The following is a 21,610-nucleotide window of genomic DNA, read 5'->3' on the forward strand; positions in this document are numbered from 1 at the left end:
AGCTCGAGATTTCTATCGCAAGATAGTTGATGAGGGTTTCGCCCTCATCAACTATCATACATAGAAATCGAGAGCGAATAACCTAATTGTTTTAGTATAAATCTACTCGACGTTCAAAACTTGACAACAAGACAGGCTCTCGTTTTCATTGAATAATGGTATAAATAGGTCACGCCACAAGAGGATAATTGACAACTGCATCGAATTGCATTGGCATCTGTGTGCGCGTTTTTTACTTCATTCACGATTTATTGAAACCGTTATTTGCTTGAAATTGAAGGAAAGGCCAAGTTTTTAATTGTAAAACGACGGTTGAAAGATGTACTGAGGTATAAGGGCCCTTGGAAGTCAAGTTTTTTTTTCAAATTCGAAAACGTAAACGATCAGAAATTCCTGAAAAGTTGAACGAGTTGTTCGCAAGGAAGAAACCACATTGAATTAGCTTATGTGGGCGCATTTGTATTTCATTCACGATTTATTTAAACCGTCATTTCATCGAAATTGAATAATGAAAAGCCGCAATTATCATTATAAAATAACAATTGATAGATATATTGACTAACAAAGGCCCTTTTAAAACTGATCGCCACAAAATGTCTCGGTGAAACGCATCTCTGAATGTTATAAAATTATAAAATCGCCCGCTTTTAAAGGCATAAATAAAATAATAAATTCTTTTCTTACCGTGTAAAACCTTCATTTACCGTGTAAAACCTTCATCGTACGTTGATTGTACAAAACAAACAAAACACCCAACATCAAGATTTTTTTTCGGAGAAAGTGGTCAAATTGTCTTTGAAAAGTCATGGAAAAGATCATGGGCTATGGACATTGCTCTTCTATTTTCAGATGGTGCTACAGGTTACACAGATATCGTAATCACCCCAGAGCAATATATCTCCAAACCACACGTTGACGAAGACATGAAAAGGCAACATTTTTCTGGAACTGAACTCCTTAAGAGGGAACGACATTACTTTACAATGATCACAAAGTCTCGTCTCCTTCTTTGCTAACAAAGCAAATGGAGGAGAATGACGTAAAAAATATTACCAAGCCCCAGGTGTGATTTCTGCAAATACGCAATGTTCAAATGAAGTGATTGAATGGGTGAGAAATCGTACAAGGCTGATCCGTTTTAAATGGAAAATTCGAGACCCTTTCCCCAAGCAAGCCTACACCAACTCGCCCACAGAAGACCTCTTTCCAATAAAGAAAAGATATGCACTGATAATATAGAAAAGGAGAAAAGAGAGACCTCTATCACAATGGGATCTGCTCTAACAATTTCTGTACGTGGAAATCCAAACAACAATAGTTTTATAAAATTTGATAGCGCAGAACGGTCGGATCTGGTGGAGATTATACAAAGGAAAACTCGTTTGAGTCCTAGCTCTTACAATGATCTTGAGAGATCTTTAATGAAATTAAAAAGCTGCCAATCTGATACATCCTAATGTGGCAGCAATGTCGCACCAGGTGTAGGTGCTGTGTGCAATGAAAAGATCATCTTTCCTTAGAAGATAATCTTGAACTTTCCTCGCGGTGGAATAACAAAGATGTGAGTACAAATGGACCATAGAATGTGACAGGTTTCATCATGCAGACCACGATTTCTACAAAAACAAGATTTGATTTAGACAAGTGTTCATCATTCGATAAGACAAAGACAGCGAGAACACGTGTCTATTACAGGAAAACCAAATACAGAAAACTAAAACAACAAAACGATTGTCTCCAGAAATAAAACGTGGTAAACATCGGGACCATGTTAGTGGCGAAAGAGAAGAGAATGCATGGAAATCTGGACACAAGGAACATTCTCCGTCAGCGAGAACATCTGTAGTTGATCATAGTACCACCTCGCGACGGATGTGGAAAAAGGTTCGTGTCTATGATTGGTATCTTCACAAGTTCATTAGCTAGAAGTCTACATCTAGGATTAGGGCGCATGCTATGTCTTTAACGAGCAGTCTATTTTTAGAACAAGCCTTCCAGTATCCATTTTCAAAGAAATTACACACGAATTAAAAACACCTTAAATTATTTGTTCCTCTCTTAATATTTTTAGCAACTACAGCTATGTCAGGATTCTTTAGAGCAGGACTAAAACAAGGTTGGACCCTGTTACGCCGCAAAATGTAATAATCGACGCAAAATGTAATACTAACGCAAAATGTAATAACAATCGCCGCAAAATGTAATAATAACGCAAAATGTAACAAAATTGACGCAAAATGTAATAAAGTTGTTAACGCAAAATGTAATAACTTTTTAACGCAAAATGTAATAACTTTTCTAACGCATAATGTAATAACGCAAAATGTAATAACCCTTAAATTACATGTTTGTTCATGAATTCAACAATTTGCATTCAGTAATTTACCTCGTGTAAGTTAACAAGGACCGAATAGGAGCTGCTTCCCCACCCCCTCCCCCTGCAAGACCTATTTCTTTCTGGCAGGTACTTATTGGAGTTAGGAATTTTGTACCTCCTCCAACCACGCTGTTCTTTTAGATCGGATTGGGGTGGAGATGGAGCCTCGATTCTTACCCGTTAAAAGGTTGGGTATGTTTTGTACAAAAATAGTAGCGAACAAAACGTGTCTCATAAGAACAGGCGAAATTGGCCTCTAAGCATGCATCCGAGACAAGTGAAAATAAATAGGGACGGATTTAGAAATCTCCCCCATGTGCCAAAATAGCAAAACAGATACACGCAAATAGTCCTCGTTTTCAACTGTACGCAAATTTTTGCCACCCGCAAAAACTAGCACTTTAAGGTGTGTCAATGTTTAAATATATTATCGCATTGAATGGTTGCTCGCAGTTTCTAGTCTCCTTGCACACCTATCCTATTCAATTAATACTTACTCAATGGAGAAGGTTAACTAGAACATGAAAGTATTTAAAATGGTAAATAAGATCACTGATAACAGGAACCTTGATGTGTTGTCACTGCAGCCGGCTTCGCAATCCTTTGGCCTCTGCCTTTTCGAGTTAATTGGGAAATGTAAAACACCCACTGATTTCACAATATTATCAACTTTGTATTCAAGTGGTCAAAATCTCTGTTTCATTTCAAACCAGAAATACTCTCTTTTTTTGTTCTGTTTTGTCGAGGAATATCCCGTTGATTACTTCAAAGGCGGAGAATTACTAGGTGAAAGTTAAACTCAAACAAATGTTTTTATTAAACCACAGTCTTCAGTTTACATCGAGCACATGGCAGGACTTCCAAACAAAGTACAAAGTTTCAGAGTTAAATTCAGAAGCATAGGCAATGCGACATACTCGTAGCCCTGCCAGCACATCAACATATCCCTCCCCGAGTCTGAAAGTTAAGTTAAAGCGGGGCATTTGTTGATGCTGGACTCGCGTAAAACCAACAAAAAGTTAATGTCACTTGGCTGATCAACTTGGCTAAACAATTTCAAAATATATATAAATTTTATAGTTATTACATTTTGCGTTATTACATTATGCGTTAAAAAATTTATTACATTTTGCGTTAAAAAGTTATTACATTTTGCGTTAACAACTTTATTACATTTTGCGTCAATGTTATTACATTTTGCGTCAGTATTACATTTTGCGGCGATTGTTATTACATTTTGCGTTAGTATTACATTTTGCGGCGATTATTACATTTTGCGGCGTAACAGCCTCTGGAAAAATTAATACCAGGATGATGCAAGAGATTACTTTTCAGTCCCTAGCTAGAAATATCAACTCTCCTTACTGACAGCCTTACATTTCTTTAAAAGAAGATATGAGAGTTTGATAGTACATCAAGTTGATGAACTTGCTTATTCTCAATACCTGTACACATAACAATACAACGATGTTTTAAGGAGAAAGAATAAATCGATCACTATTTTGAAACAATCAACAAAGGATTTCGTGCTCGTCCTTTCAGAGATTCAGCCATTCTGGTCAGACTAACTGTAGCATCCCAAGGTAAAGGGGCGACCACTAACTTACCCAAGGTATGGGGGGAATGGGGAGAGCTTTTGCACTCTCACCATTTTCCTCACGCCACGGATGGCGACTTACGACCAGGTCGGGTCGATTATTGACATCCATCATTATTCAAGTAATAAATGCTTCAAAATGCCTCCGCTCTGATATACTCACTTGTTTCGCGTATATGTTGTGGGTCAAATTGGTTTTTAGGTTTAATCTGTTTCCAACCTAGGTTAATCTGTTTCAACCCGAAGATGACACTTTTACAATGGCGTAGAACAAGTTGAATTCATTTAAACGAAATCCCAATAAATAAATTCAAATTGATTTATTAAGTGATTTAAAAAGTGTTATCTTTAGGTTGGAAACAGATTTAGCCTGAAAACCAATTTGACCTACAACATATACACTTGATTGGGAGAACTTGGTTGACACGAACAAAGTGTAAAACATGAACGGTACGAAAAGGAGAATTCTAAGAAGCTCGAAAACTGCGTTCTTAGCAATGACCTGTGATCTTTAATGCCACTAGGAAATAATCAAGACTTTTATGTACACACTAATTCTCCCCCTAGCATAAATTCGACGGTATCCATTTATACACGTGGGTGGAGAGAGATACTATGAGAGTAAAAGGTTTTGCCCAAGAACGCAACACAATGACCCTGGCCAGGGCTCAAACCCGCATTGCTCGATCCGGATCGGAGTCCAGCGCGATGACCATTAGGCCACCGCGTCTCCTATATTGGGTGTATATGTGGGAGGGATACCGCGTAAAATTAACTGATCAGAATGATATGACACCCTTCAGTAGTGAAATGAACATTACAGGTCCGGTCTCTGCGCATACTCTAACGACGTAAAATACTAAGCAAGTGCTATATTTGGGAGCTTGTAAACGTAAGGTTGTCCTTACAATAAGCCCACGAACTTATTTTTGGGAAGGCTTACTTCGAGGGCTTTTTATTTTCATCATCATCATCATCATCATCATCATCATAATCATCATCATCATCATCATCATCATCATCATCATCATCATCGTCGTCGTCGTCGTCGTCATCATCATCATCTTTTTTTTGGAGGTGGGATATTTTCCGGTGGGAATGGCTTGTTTTCGGAATTTTACGATATTCGTACTGAATGACACATAAAAATTTACAAGAAAATCATAACATTGTTTTAATAATGTTGTTATAATCATATTATTTACAATATTAACACAGAAAATGATGCACTTAAGTCCCCCTGTCTAGCATCTTTTGGGAAATTTCTAAAAACAGTTAACAATGAATTTCTTGATAAACATTTCTGATATGTACAATGAACTGTGCAATCTACCATGGGTGTAAGAATTTTCTTACCTTTGTATGAACTGTGAACAATAATGCAACTCGCAAAGAACTGAAAAACTCTGGCACCCACGGTTCTTAAAATGGTAGAAGAACACTCAAAGCGGAATTAAAGTTGAGTCACCTCATTTTCAGCGTTTTACATTCGCGGCCATGATACGCATGGAATACAATACCAATAATAGTTAAGAATAAAGGAAGAGGCAGCATGAATTTCCTAATACAGCTAAAAGTTACACGATTCGTTAAAATGTCTTCAAAACAAGAAACTAAATTATTTTCCAGTGATCGAAGCAAAACATTAACTATTGACCATTAGTGTTAAACGTCTGTTCGTTATAATCACGATTTAGACATAAGACGTTATAAGGTTTGTAAATGCTTCTCCATTCTGAATTTAAAACAAAAATTCTTTTTTTCCGTTTTTCTGCTAAGTTTCGAAAATGAAAGTTTAGTGAATGCAAAATTATAAAAACGTAATAAATTATAAGTGACATTTGTAATTCTAAAAGAAACCATGCAAATGCATTATTTGTTGTACTTTAAATATCTTCATTAAACTAAACAAGTAAAAAACTGCACAACTGGTGAACATTAACCATATCCAGACCGGGGGGGGGGGGGGAGGGCGGAAAGTGCCCGCGCTGACTTTGAACGCTAATAACTTTTTCAATATTCAACCAAACGCTGCCAAACTTTGCGACTTTATCAAACATTTATCTGGATTAATTTGCCACCATGGCAACGGCAATTTGACAGGCATGTTTTCCCAAATTTGTAATTTTCGTGTTTTTATTAATGAAAAATAACTTTAATACCATTTTTGCACTTTTTTACGGATTTTAAGCACAATTTTATTGATTTTGAGTACTTTGCAGTAATTTTGGGCGGTTTTCTGACGTTTTGGAAAAAATTCGAAATACAAGATGGCGGATCCAAGATGGCGGCTGTTTTGACATTATGAGGTAATTGTCACTTGTTGTGACGTCATCATCCCACGTGACGTATACCAAAAGTTAGATTGTTGGACGTACTATATATCCTGTAAGTTTCATTGTGATTGCTGACATATTCTGGAAGTTACGGAGTGGGGCGGAATCCGACCCCCCCCCCCCGGTCTAAAAAGATCCAAAAAAGCCCGGTCTTAATAGGTTTAAAAACAATCAATATTTGGTATCCATGTTTAGCAGCCCTCCTTTTTAGATAGCACGAAGAATTGACGCCAAAAGCGTACGACTGTTAAGCATGAATGACCGGAAGTAAGTCCCACCTTCCCTCCATCACGCTTGCGTTATAAACTTTTTATAACAAAATACAATCCGTCCTATTAACAATTTTTAACTTGCGGCATCTTCGTGCTACAAAAGGATGTTCCTCACCGTAAATCTTTTTCCTGATGGCCAGTGCCTTCTCGTGATATTCTTTTGCTTCATTGTACTGTCCGAGATAACGATTAACAAGTCCCAAATTGTTATAAATTGCTGCAACAGCTGCATGCTCCTCGCCATAAATCTTTTTCCTTATGACCAGTCCCTTCTCGTGATATTCTTTTGCTTCATTGTACTGTCTGAGATTACGATAAACAACTCCCAAGTTGTTATAAATTGCTGCTACATCTGTATGCTCCTCGCCGTAAATCTTTTTCTTGATGACCAGTGCCTTCTCGTGATATTCTTTTGCTTCACTGTACTGTCCGAGGTTACGATAAACAAGTCCCAAGTTGTTGTAAATTGCTGCTACATCTGTATGCTCTTCGCCGTAAATCTTTTTCTTAATGACAAGTGCCTTCTCGTGATAATCTTTTGCTGCATTGTACTGTCCGAGATTACAATAAACATTTCCCAAGTTGTTATAGCTCGTTGCTACATCAGCATGTTCCTCACCGTAAATCTTTTTCTTGACGAGCAAAGCCTTCTCGTGATATTCTTTTGCTTCATTGTACTGTCCGAGATCACGATAAACATTTCCAAAGTTGTTATAACTTGCTGCTACATCTGCATGTTCCTCGCCGTAAATCCTTTTCTCGATGACCAGAGCCTTCTCGTAGTATTCTTTTGCTTCATTGTACTGTCCGAGATCATGATAAGCAGCTCCCAAGTTTTTATGACTTGCTGCTACATCTGCATGTTCCTCGCCGTATATCTTTTTCCTGATGACCAGTCCCTTCTCGAGGTATTCTTTTGCTTCCTGGTATTGTCCGAGATGACGATAAACATCTCCCAAGTTGTTATAGCTTTTTGCTACATCTGCATGTTTCTCACCGTAAATCATTTTCCTCATGACGAGAGCCTTCTTATGGTATTCTTTTGCTTCATTGTACTGTCCGAGATCATGATAAACAGCACCCAAGTTTTTATAACTTGCTGCTATAGCTGCATGTTTCTCGCTGTAAATCTTTTTTCTGATGACCATTGCCTTCTCGAGGTATTCTTTTGCTTCATTGTACTGTCCGAGATCATGATAAACAGCTCCCAAGTTGTTATAGCTTGCTGCTACAGCTGCATGTTCCTCGCCGTAAATCTTTTTCCTGATTACCAGTGCCTTCTCGAGGTATTCTTTTGCTTCATTGTACTGTCCGAGATCATGACAAACAGCTCCCAAGTTGTTACAGCTTGCAGCTACAGCTGCATGTTCCTCGCCATAAATCTTTCTCCTGATGACAAGTCCCTTCTCGTGGTATTCTTTTCCTACATAGTACTGTCCGAGATTCACAGAAACAACTCCCAAGTTGTAATAACTTGCTGCTACATCTGCATGTTCCTCTCCGTAAATCTTTTTCCTAATGATCAGTGCCTTATCGTGGTGTGACACTGCTAATTCATACTGGCGTGACATCGATAGTGCGGTTCCATACACAGCCAAGGTATCTGCTTTTAATATGTCACTTTCTCTTGTGTTACTCATGTATTGGAAAAAATCACAACCTGCTGCGGAAAAGAGACTAGCATTTGATGAATTGCTGAGGTCACAGCACACAGAAGCAGTCATGTGAAGCCACGAAACAACCTTGTCAGCGGAGATAAAGGATGTTAACTCCTTTACCAAAACATCCTTTGTACCACAATCTTGATAAAGAATCTCATGCAATGCTTTGCAATGGGCCGTAATTCTACGTTGCATTAAGCAAATGTACCTACTTTCAGTTAAACGATTTCTCAATGACATAGTAAGGGAGTGAAAAACCTGAATTGCCACAGATATACACTCTATTTTCTCTGTGAAGTCAACATCCAGTGTCAAAATTTTCTTGAGTGCTACATGAATAACGTTATGTACTCTTAAATAGTCAGGTATCCCATCTTCACTGTATAAGCAAGTAATCAAGGAGGATTTTAAAATCTTTGCCCTGATGAACTCTTCTGTCTGTCCCGAAGTGCGATGCTTGACAAAGTTAACAGCTGCCTCAACTGGGAGAGATTCGGAAGCACACAGTGAAAGAAAGAATAGTACCTGGCGATAAACTTCATCGCTTTCCAAAGCACTATTTATTGCCATTGTTATTGCAGTAGTCATCGTTTTCGAATACGCTAGATTCCCTCCAGGAAGAGTTTTTTTTGTCGCTTCATGATCGCCACGACCAAATGCCTCCATGAAGTTTGTGCAACTGTAATTTGGAGAACCATGACTCACAACCGTTTGTACATAAAATGCAGCGGCTGCTAAGGCAAGTGGTTGATACTCGAGAACCTCAGCAACAGTTTGAATTTGGTCGTCATTTGAAATTTGTGAAACTCGTTTCAGGAGCTCTACTGCGTCCTCCGGCTGCATTCCTGCGCTCAGGGACTCGTGGTAAGTATGAAGATCATTTGTAGGAATCGCACTGCTGTCTTGAATTGTAATCAACACCTGACCGTGACCCCATTCTTCACTGGCAGTCTGAGGCAGATGGTTGCGAACCATAGACAGGTCGACAACGTTATCAGCAATTATTAACCACTCTGAGAAATGTTTAATCTCTGGCAAGATTAAATGTTGGAGTTGCTGGACTATTTCCTTGGGGCTGTTTACTTCGGAGGTCGTCAGGTTAGTTAAAGTGTATTCTGTAATTCCTAACTGTTTAGCCAGACTGATGTACGAGTCTCTCAGCGTTTCAAGGGTTTCTGCATTCAGGGTGGCAACAAATGTTAAGTCTTTGCTGTCGCGTGACCTTTTTGAAAAGACGTCTTGTCCAATTTGACGAGCAATTTGAGTTTTGCCACACCCAGGATTTCCAGACAAATAAATAGTACTAACTGCTCCATTACTTCCATCGTGAAGCTCTTGCATTTTTGACATAATCCTTGTGATGTCATTTGAACGTCTGACGATTTCGTGAGATGGCTTGAATGTGAGATCACAGAAAGACTCAACGTTGGACTTAATCTCTTGCGTAAGACACTCAACTTGTTCTTCTTTACTCTGCATGGTGTCTTGCGCGACTTCTAAATCAGTAGCAATGGCTTCAACTTGTTGTTCTTTTGACGTTGTTGTGTCTTGTGCGACTTGTAAATCAGATTTTGCTTTTTGCAATTCTGCTAGGAGATTAGCAGCATGTAGCTTTAAGTTATTCACATCTCTCGTGGGAAAGCTCGTTTGGTTTTTAACTGCCTCAATATCATTGACCGTAAGACTCAAAGAGTTGAACGCAAGCAGTACTCTTCTGACATAATTCTTGAACTCAGCATCTGTAAGTTCGGCTTCAGTAATGCAAGCTATGTTATTTCGGACCTGACGAAGATCATCGACTTCTTTTCTGATTGCGGTACTCAGGGTTGTGCCAATGCTATCTGAGAACAGGGTCGTAAAAAACAAACAACTACAGTCCCACTCTGCCGTGTTTCCATTCTGTATTGTCGTTAGATATCTTGCGTTCTTTGAACGGCTTTTTCGAGATTCGTTGTTGTAAAAGTCTAAACCATTCTTTGGCGTGTCTTTCCATTCTCCAAGCGTTGTTTTGTAACGGAAATCCCATTCTTGTTTGAATATTTTCCGAAGACCTTTGGGCACCAAGTTAAAGGCGATGTAACAAATTCGAAAATAGTTCAACTGTTCTGATGAGTATTCCATTGTCCTGCAAAAGTCCTGCAGTGAAAGTATATCCGGTCTTTAATGGTAGTTAGGAAAAAATTAATGCGTGTAAGAAAATGTGTGTTTAAACTACCACACTCACAGAATAAAAACAGCCCCTGATGCCGGTGGGGAGCAAAAATATCTGAAAGTAACAGTTATATAATATTATAGACTAGTCGCCTTGACTAGCCCTTAAAGTACCTATGCGGCTTAGCCTTTATATTAAAAGTGTTTTAAAATCGCATTGAAATAAAATTTGAAGTTGAAGTTGACAGTTTGCTTAGAGTTGCTTTTTGTCGGTAGTTTTAGTTGAAAACATATAATCGTATAGAAGATGAAGTATTCAACATGACACGAGCATGCGACAAAGAAAAATTCTGAGTCCCCGACGGGAATCGAAGCCATGGCCTCCCAGATACCGGTTGGGTGCTCTAACCAACTGAGCTACGAGAGACTCGTGGTGAGCTGGGTTATTTACTGGGTTGATATGAGACACGCGTCCTGCATACTGCTAGGATCAGCAATGTCGAAATCATCAAGTTTGTAGTAAATAATAAATATGGTAAATTATAAGCACGGTAATAAATAAAGAAGATGAAGTATTCAACATGACACGAGCATGGGACAAAGACAAAATCTGAGTCCCCGACGGGAATCGAACCCATGGCCTCCCAGATACCGTTTGGGCGCTCTAACCAACTGAGCTACGAATGACTCGTTGTGAGCTGGGCCAGTTTTTTGTTTCTTTGTCCCATGCTCGTGTCATGTTGAATACTTCATCTTCATTATTCATTACCGGGCTTAAAATTTACCATCTTCATTATTTACTACAAACTTGATGATTTCGACATTGCTGATCCTAGCAGTATGTAGGACGCGTGTCACATATCAACCTAGTAAATGGCCCAGCTCACAACGACTCTCTCGTAGCTCAGTTGGTTAGAGCGCCCAGCCGGTATCTGGGAGGCCATGGGTTCGTAATACGAAACCATTAGCAATAAGCAAGAGAAGCTAGTAAATGGACATGTTCATGTAAGTACCCCTATTTCCCTTTGATGGTCTTGCCGATTTAGGCTGTTTGGTTGCCTTCGTAGCAATCCCGGACCTCGGGGTAGCGGTATCACTTTGTTCTGAAACCACGAAAGTAAAGAAATTTATTCTGTCCGGCCAGGCTTTGTTAAATTAAGTAGAGAAACTCATGGAAATCAAATTTCGCATGATCCTCAAAATAAAAATCTTTGGTCTTCCTTTTTTCCTTTTTCATAACAACGTCGAGGCTGAAAAAAGGCCAACATTTAAGAACATCCTTAGAACGTCCCCAAGGCTGAAAGAAGTAAAGAATGAATTTTATTTTTTCTGTTTGTTGCGAGAGTCAAATACAGTCGAAGCTCTCGTAAGCGGACACCCTCGGGACGCGAAAAAAGTGTCCGCAACTGGAGCTGGCCGCTTATATTACGAGAATGGTTCTTCTAAGCGGCCACTAGAGGTGTAGGGGATAGATGGCCGCTTTCGGGAGCTTGCCCAGCTAACAAAATGGTATTATGCATGTTGGTGGTGTTTCGAAATGTAACCGGACGTGGATGACGACAAAACAAACACTAAAATATGGTACTGTAAATACAGAAAAATCATTGTGACGAACGGCGATGTGAAGTTGATTGATTAATTCAAGATACAGAGGTTTTTATATGATTTTCTTTGCGGTGTCCGCTTACGGGAGCTTAAAAACATAAAAAAAGTCTAAGTCGTAATCTCGGAAAGTGTCCGCGGCCGCTTACGGGAATGTCCGCTTACGAGAATGTAAAAATACAGAGTTTGTATGGGAGTAAAAACGGGGTTTCTAACAAGGTGGCCGTAAGTAGAGCTGTCCGCTTACGAGAGTGTCCGTTAAGAGAGCTTTGACTGTATATGTACTAAATATCAAACAAATCAACCCTGTCAGGTCAAAAAACAGTCAAAATTGACTACATTTTCCCTTTATTTATATTATGGGTTGTTTCGGTCAAAAGTTTTTTTTTTCTGAAAGCCTGTTTCATAACCTTTCAAACGATATATGCTGACTTGTAAGGGATATTGTCATCACTCATTGGTGATGTGAACATGTAGATACCGCAATGCAATACCACTCTTTTAATTTTTTTTAAGAACATTCTTATAACATTTCAGGCTCAAATCTTCGAAAAAGTTACGACAAGCAACATGATTGCGGCGTTGAAATGCGATAGCGACACAATAAACGCTAAAAAAAGACAGCGACTTCATTGAAAGTTGTGCACTTATCAATGATAGCGAGAAATGGTGAGTAAATATACTATAAATATCGCATGAAAGTGAGTGCACGAAATCATTGCATTTCTGAAAGCTCAGATTTTCAAAATTTCCATGCTCCTACATAGCTAGGCTCGCTGTTCTTGATTAATTTTTACTAAGGCCCTTTGATCCTCTGTCAAAACAGATTTTAAAGCCAATCATAACCATCCTTCCGTTGTTTTAGAGGATGCAGAAGCATAAAGGGAAAAAGCGAAGCTTCGGTGGCATTTACCAGCACTGCGAGGAGCGACAGCGACATCTACAGCCGTTGATTATAGGTTACAACGGTCCTCAAAAGCATGTGATTTTTCAACACGTCTACACCCCTTGGAAGGCCTCACCAGACGGGAAAAGACACGAGTTTTCTACAGTTATTTTGCTGCAGAAATCACCGAAAGTTGTACCAAAAGTTCCATTGCAAAAAAGTTAACTCGCCAATTGTCTTTCCTCAGGCAAATGACATTTTTTAATATGTTAGAAAAGAACTTTGAAAATTCGAAGAAGGCAGATTCTCATTCTCGATCAAGAGACACACAGCATTCATCGAGCTTGTATTAGTGTCGCACTCGCAATTTTACGTGTTCTGAAATGTGTTTTCCCCTTATCCTCTCTTGGTTTGACCCTATTCAGACCGGGGGGGACTTTTGAGGCCCGCGCTGACTTTGAACGCTTATAACTTTTTCAAGATTCAACCAAACCCTGCCAAATTTTGCGAGTTGATCAAAAATTTATCTGGGAATAATTTGGAAGGATAGGAAGTTGTGTCAGGAACTTGACGTTACCATGCAAACGGCATTTTGATAGGCAATTTGTAATTTTCGTGTTTCTATTGGTGAAAATTAACTTAAATGCAATTAATTTTTACCTTTTCACGGTTTTTAAGCACAGTTTTATTGATTTTGTGTATTTGCAGACATTTTGGAAAAATTTTGAAATCCAAGATGGCGGATCCAAGATGGCGGCTGTTTTGACATCATGATGTAATTGTCAAGTGATCTGACGCCATCATCCCACGTGATTATGTGAATTATTGTTTTCAATCCGGTCAGTGAAAAATGCAGACTGCAGACCAGGGGTAAACGAAATATGAGTCACAAAGCCATTTTTCCCTGCCGGCTCCAAATTTGAAAGGAATCTACTCCAGACAACGCATCACACGAGCGATCGCGTAAATAAAATGGCGATAAATGTCATATAAAATAGATTTTATGCCGACACAAATTTGATCAAAAGCTATATTTAACTTTTTGATACAATTAAGGCATTTTAAAGATTGACATCACACATTGTCATCACAGCAAGGTCACGTTCAGCGATCAAATTACTCACCGCCACAGCTCTTTCAAGTGTTTTTAACTGGCGCAGATTAAACCTTTCCGCAGTTAAGTTATAAATAACGGCTTTACTTCGTTAACAAGTCGTTATTAAACACTATATATAAAAAAAATAAAAAGTACAAAACTTTTATGTTTATAGCGAGCGGTTAACTTGCCCGCGTTGCGAATTGCAGACGATCTGGTATTCTGTGACACGTGGGGCTGCAACGCAGAGTAGCGGTAAACAAATGACGTGAGTTCGTGTGCGTACAAAATTAATTTCCGAAAGGGCACGGGGCTGAAAGGGCTGTAAACCGTTCAGTTTCATCCAGTTTACAGGTGCAGAAGACTTACGTCTCACAAGGTCAAGTTTGTATAAAAAGTAAAATTTGAACACATTTGCCGCCAGTCCATTCATGTGTTCGCTCATTGGGAACTTTGTCTGACGTACATTCTTTCGAACTTTGGAGCGGGCGGGGAAAAGGCTTTGTGACTCTTATTTTGTTACTTTACCCTTGGTCTGCATTTACTGCTGGTCTGCAGTTTTCATTTTACCCTCAATCTGCATTTTAACCCCAGTTTGCAGTCTTTGTTTTACACTGACCGCTCAGAAAACTGATGACCGACGTGAAAACACGCACAACTGTTGACGTCGTGAAAAGACGCGCACGTGCGAACACGCCAAATAAGGAATTGGAATTATGCTAAATGCCAAATATAGATCCACAACAATACAAGCGCCCGCGAATTTTAGGAGTATAAAAGGCAATCGCTAGTCAGCGTCCCAGAAATCTTTCTTTTACCAACATTAGAGTTGCTCCCAGCGAACTGCGCTGATGCTTGTTCGCTGGTCGCAATGAGGATTATCGTTCTTTACGTACATTCAGGTGAACATGGTGGGGATGTGCCGCCCGCGTTTCCAAATCCAGACCCAATTTCAGACCAAAAATGTTTTCAGACCTGACCTTGAAAATAAACAAATTTTCACACTGGCTTTGTAGTACGTGATTAAGGTCGGGACACACTATGCGACAAGTCGCTCCGTGTGTACTGCTTACAAACAAGTCGCTGCGACATGGCGCTTGTTCGGCGCACAAACAGCGAATTTGGAAGAGTGGGAATGCGAACTAGTTTTCCATATTCAATATGGCTAAAATACATGACGCTCTCTCATTGGTTAATTCATATTTTGTCGCTGCGATTTGTCATGTCGCCGCGACGTGTTGCTGCGTGTTGCTCCGTGGCCGGCCTCAAAGGTGAATAGGTAAAATACATTTTATCTATTTCTCTTTATCTCTCACCAGTTACTCGCCCCGGTTGCTGGGAAGAAAAATAAGTTTGTAAGCTTTCGTGAACGTTCCCCCGATAATCATAACCAATTTCAGACCAAAATGTTCAAAATTTATATCCGTTTTCAGACCAAAACGGCTCAAAACCATACCCTTTGGGGGGGCGGCACAAACCTATAAACCTGATAGAGGGGAGTACCACCCCCCCCCCCCCGGCCCCGCGGCATCGGCACCGTTTGTCGGCAGTAAGTGACACTGAATCGATGCTGAATTATTTCTCTTCGCATTGCCAATAGATTCTTCCAATGCCAAGTTAACTTTGCTGAGATTATTAGAAATTTTTTTCCATGAAAAGGGCTTTTTTTCTTCATTTTTCCCCTAGTAATGGCAACCGTTCTGACTGGAAAGGATCGAACTGAAAACATATATGAATCTGTACGTGACCGCTTAACGAAACAAACTACGTAGGGATTCCAAACCGCGGTATGGAAAACGCCAAGTAATGTTCATTACTTGTTTTACATCTTAACTTGGACAGTATTTTAAGATCATTAAGTACTGTATACCTTTATTCTATAAATGTGCTCCTGAGAGCAAATAAAAGCAAATTTATTTTATGGAGTTGCTTTCAAATGACGCGTACGGCGACATGAGCTTGTAATTGTAATTGTAGCTTGCGACCCCACGAAGCGAGGTCATAATTTCAAAATAAAGTAGTCCCTAGCCAAATGGCCTCAAAAGCAAACATTTCATACCTGTTTCTATCGGTATATTTTATTTTAGGTCGTCAAAAGCTCCAAATCTTTTTGATTTTTAAACGGTTTTCTTTAGCGACAGAATCAAAACAATAACAAACGCTCCCATACCTGTCGACAGAGAGTCTTAAAGCAAATCTTTAAAGATAGCTAGCCTACAGATATCGATGTCACTTGCTATGACTTGTAATAATAATAAATAATAATAAATAATTTTTCAAGAGGAGGCTCCCGTCACATAGAGTGGTTTTCAGGCAGGTCCTCAAATCAAACTAATACAAAGTTAAAAATTGAGTTACAAAGGTAAAAATATAAAATTACAAGTATAATGTTCTAAAAATAAAAGAAAAATGTTCTAAAAATAAAAAGCTAACAGTATGTAATATGTAGTTGTATGTACTTACGTCCTGTGTTAAAGCTGAAAGCAATCTACAGTCTTTGAAACTGTGTCTCTGTTCCTTTGTTAATGTTCTAAAACCAAATGAAACTAAAAGTTATGTTCGAGTAATGAGTCATATCCGAACTGTCTACAACTTGAGTGACTTGTGATCACGCGATGCTTGTATCAACAAAAAGCTATTAAAAGGCCAATATCTGAAGTACCTGTCAAATATTCTGTTTGCTATATTTAGCTTTCTCCCCTTATCGGTCTTGTTTCAACCTTCGAAATGATTGACAACTTAGTCGACCTTAGTCCTGTCTGCTAGCTGAGTCATGATTCTATTTCGTCACAGGATGTGAGCGAGATAGCACCCAATGCAAATTTCTGCACGCGAAAGGAATAAGATTACTGAAAACGTGCTGCAACTTAAATACTGACCGGATTTCGAAGCTCATATTTTGAACAATACAATGCAGTTTCTGTAACAACAAAATAGTCCTCCTCTTAGCGCATATACAAACGTTCCATTTGAGTCATATAAAAGAAACCATATAACAGTTGTCGCTAAAGGCTAACACTTTTGTTTGAAGCTAGACAAACTGAAAGATATTTATTTTAAAGTTTGTCATAAAGTTTTAGTGCCACACCAAGACATCTCCTACCTAGTGCGAAGCATCTAGACATCTATACAGAAACGGAAAAAAATCTGTTACGTATATAGTAACGATCATTCTGCAAACCTTATATATTCATTATGGCTGATGATGATGTTTGAAACATCGAAACATGTTCCGATAACTGAAAAGCGTTGTTGTGTTTTTAAAAATATTTGCAACCTAAGATATCAAGTAATGCGCATAGAGTTTCACTGGGTTTCACGTTCCGTGACCATTTACATGAGAATAAGAACTCAATCAGGAATGTGTAAACTGTTGTGTAACCACTCGATATATCATCATGACCATTTCGCAATCACTCGAGTACAAGGAGATATTCGGAACCCAATTGAAATCAAGCACGAGCACAAAGAGAATATTCGGAGCTAATTGAATTCCAGAATGATCACAAAAGGGATATTTGGGACAAATTGAATTTGAGAACGAATATACCGCGACGTTTGCGATGCTCTGTGTCAGTGATAATGCATTTGCTTCTAGTAGCGAAGTGGAGCGGAACTAGCTAGCCCAGAGAAGTTATTGAGAAGTGTATTTTTTAAAGCAAGAAAACGCTGAAGCTGCCCGACTGAAAACACCAGTGACTGATCGACCAAACATCTGCAAAAGCTGCTGAGTATTTATGTGGACAAAGTAATAACAGAAATAGTAAACTACTTGCAAATCATGTAAGCGTGGGTCAATGTTACTATTTACGTCTAATGATTACGGCTTATAAAGTAAGAGCCTCCATTTTTAAGGGATTATTGCCTTTAAGAACACGAGAAATTGCAGACACTTCTATAAACACAGTTTATCTACTACTTAAAAAAACAGTTAAAAAATCACACAATTTTCGGGGGTAACAATGGGCTTTATTAACCGTGCAAATAGTCTCCAAACTCCCCCAAATTTTTTGACATTCAAATGCGAATACAGTCGCCTCTATTGCTCCCGCTACTACGTGCGACACGCGGCAACTGGGGTTAGGTTAGCTTCTGTCATTCGTTTCCTTTAATAGATAAAGCCGCTTTAACAAGGTGTTAATTGCATCAATGATTATCTGTGATTATCAATGATTTGCCGCATGAATGTACTCGTGCTGACTGTACTCACGCTTTATAAATAATGTTTGACCCTGTTCCAATTTACTGTCAATTTAAACGTTTTAGGTTTTGCAAAGTTTGTTCGTACGCGTATTGCTTCGGAATTGCGAAAAAGCGTGCTTCCGAGATAAATGAAGTAATTTGATTATCTCCTTTAGATCGGCACGAAAGTGTTTAAATTTTTGTTATCCCTTGTTGGCCCGGCGATTAGCTGTTGGTGTTTACGCTGTTTATAAAATTAACATCAGGATCGTCACTGTTTTACAAGCATTTCGCAAGCCGCTTTAATTTCTAAATAAACAATTGAAAAAACAGGGTTTTAAGTATAAACAGGCCTAAAAAGTGCGATCCTTCAGTGTGAACTGAAAATAAGCGTCAAACTATCACTATTACTTGTGCGTCAAACATTTTTGCAAGACAACAGGGCAAGATCGTGGAGATAAGGTTGTGGCCTACATAATTTGCAATGTACACACACACACACACGGTATTTTTAGGCGATGATGCGAAGTCTTTTGTCTTAAGTAATGGTTTCGTAGCGATCGGCCGACCAAATAGGACTGCGAACTAACTACCGTAAACGTCGAACGGAGATTAAGTTTAGCACAACAATAAATCGCCACGAAAAACGCCGAGTAAAATTCTTAGAAAGGACTTTTACAAAATGTAAACGGAGGAGACAAATTATATTTGATGACTTCTATTAGATTCAGTAAAAAGACAACTTCTACAATTGGCCTGTGTAATTGGGTCGTAATTCAATTACAAGACCACGTTTGACCTCTGTCGCTAGAGAGAAGTATTTTTTATCAGGGATTACCAAATGTCACGCTACAAGATAACGCAACTTTTGTTTAGATCTTGTTGAACAGTCATTCAATACAGAAGTTGTCAGCTTCTTTTATTTAGTATGTTAATTTTTTGACAAATTTCCTTATTTAAGATCCCGTTAGGAAACGTCACCCTCTGCATGCACTGTGTGCCGTTTATTATATTGCTCACCATTAGAAGGCACATCCACGTTTTGAGAAATATTTTTTGGGAAAGATTACTGTATATGAGATATTATCGCCAAATACGTCGATTTTAAGAGCTATTTTTGCAGTGAAATAATTAAAAACCTTAAACTGGATAAGATTTATGACACGCATTCGACTCCTGATACCAAATTCCATTTCCAAAATTCAGAAAAAACTTAGAATTTGGAGTGGGTGGAGGGGAGATAAGTAACACAATTTTTTAAAAAAATTATCTATTTTTAAGGGTACAAATCGACCCATAATCAAAGAGCTAAAGCATACATCTTAGGCTCAATTAGCAGCCACTAACAGGAAATGAGCCCAAGCTCATCCCCAAAGCGAAGATCCTAATCCTCGGGAAAAACCAAACAAAGCTGGACTCGAGAAATCAACGGAAATCAACCATAGTTACATGTGTGATCGCGAGTACCAGTATCCACCTTTCACTAGACACCTGTTCGCATTGCGGACTTGTTATTGTGTATAAGTTTTTTACGGGAAGGCTCCGCCCCGAGGTCCAACCCCTTACCCATTTATATACCATTTTAACAGAAAAGGTACCCCTTTCGTATACCTTTTATGGAAAAAAAAGTACCCCTTTCACATACCTAAATGACGTAACATATACCTAAAATAGAAAGTGTTGTTGTCATTTTTATGTAGCGTTTAATAAATTAAAATGATACAGCCATAAGGTACGTCTGTTCGAAATATTTTAATTAAAGGCTCCTTTAAATACCTAAATGACAGATTTCCCTACCCTTACATATACCTAAAAAATTCCTACCCTTTTATATACCTGAAGCTTAAAAAAGGTACCCCTTTCGGGGTACCTTTGCACGCTTGCTATTTATACGCGCTGAAACAGACCTTATTGTGGTTTGTGACGTACGCAGCGGTAGCTGGCATGTTGCTTTGCATGCACGAGGGTTACGACTTTCAAAGGTTTCCAATGTCATAATAACTTGCGTGACGAATTATCTTACGTTAGCCGAAGAACCGAAGACAGTAAGCAATGTTGATACGTTATACCAGTAGAACAACCGGACCCATTAGGGCCCTATTTTCATTATTCTGATCACTAGTCCACTTGACAATGTAAGAAATAAGACGCACCGGTAGCTGGCATGTTGCTTTGCATGCACGAGGGTTACGACTTTCAAAGGTTTCCAATGTCATAATAACTTGCGTGACGAATTATCTGGTGTTAGCCGAAGAACCGAAGACAGTTAACAATGTTGATACTGGTCACCAGTCCACTTGACAATGTATCGATTTGTTAACAAGAAATAAGATGTTCACTTTTTCTTGGAAACGAAAGGTTTTAAGAATAACAAAGGTGCAAAGTACCTGAAAATTTTATTCTGTCCGGCTAGTAATTGTTAGAAAATTTTAATCTACACAAAAAAAAACTCAAGGAAATCAGATCTCGCATGATCCTGAAAATAAAACTCTTTGGTCTTTCTGAGTTACCACACAACTGATTAGACACCTTCTAATATTCACGTTGATAAAACGTCGACAACGTCCAAAAATTTCGTGAAGTTTCTTCTCGGTGGCGCACAATTTTGTCAGTTTTGCACTTATAAAAACGAAAGTTGATTGTGCAAGCGAAGAATTACTGATGATTTGCTCGCATTAGGAACCATGAATGGCTTGCTATCACGAATTCACGAGACGGTAAAAAATATTACAAACGTCAACTATTTGTCTCAGCTAGAATTTCTCCTCAAAAAATTTCACCCTGTCAAATTTTACATCGATTTCGCCTTCTTTTATTAGCGAATTTTTTTTTTTTTTAAACTGCTTCATGTACTTTCAAATTAAAAACAATGGTACGACTGAAATGGAATTACAGTCCGCTAAGAGTTCATTTCCGGTGCTCGCTTCAACAAAATGGTAAACATTGTACACAGATTATTTTGTTCTGCTTTGCTTGTGATTGTTATCTTTTCCAGCATCTTAACAGTATTGGTGGTTTTCACTGTCACGCCGCCAAAAAATAAATCCAAAACTAATGAGTCAAAAAAAAATCAAGAATGTGACAGGTTGTAGAAAATTACCTTATATACTTGTTGTCCAAGTCTCAGGTCTGTACGTTATTCCGTACTCGAGTTATCCGTCAAAATGTTTCACGCAAATTTAGAGAGCACAGTATGGAATCGCCATGTTGGAGCCCAACTGCTTGGGCTCCAACATGGCGGCCGGAAATCAATGAAAACATCTGGCATTAAATTCCGCTACAAAAAGCGGTCGAATCACCCCCACAAACAAGTAAACATTCACATAAACACTTCTCGCAAAACCTTTACTGTCCAGATTGTTAAAAATCAAAATCACAGGATGAGGCATTTTTTAAAGAAAACGTGACAGCCTTCCGGCGGCCATCTTTGATCTCGTGTGGCGTGAAACT

General features: G+C 38.7%; 1 protein-coding gene across 1 annotated transcript; it reads right to left on the minus strand.

The window, feature by feature from the left end:
* Positions 1 to 6,620: 6,620 nt before the first annotated feature.
* On the minus strand, positions 6,621 to 10,364 carry LOC144631043 (uncharacterized). The gene has a single exon (XM_078489414.1). The coding sequence runs from the start codon at positions 10,362 to 10,364 to the stop codon at positions 6,621 to 6,623; it is 3,744 nt and encodes a 1,247-aa protein (XP_078345540.1).
* Between the last annotated feature and the right edge of the window lie 11,246 nt (positions 10,365 to 21,610).

The sequence above is a fragment of the Oculina patagonica genome, chromosome 11 (genome assembly GCF_052425735.1).
Source record: "Oculina patagonica isolate OP01 chromosome 11, crgOcupat, whole genome shotgun sequence".
Classification (NCBI taxonomy): Eukaryota; Metazoa; Cnidaria; class Anthozoa; order Scleractinia; family Oculinidae; genus Oculina; species Oculina patagonica.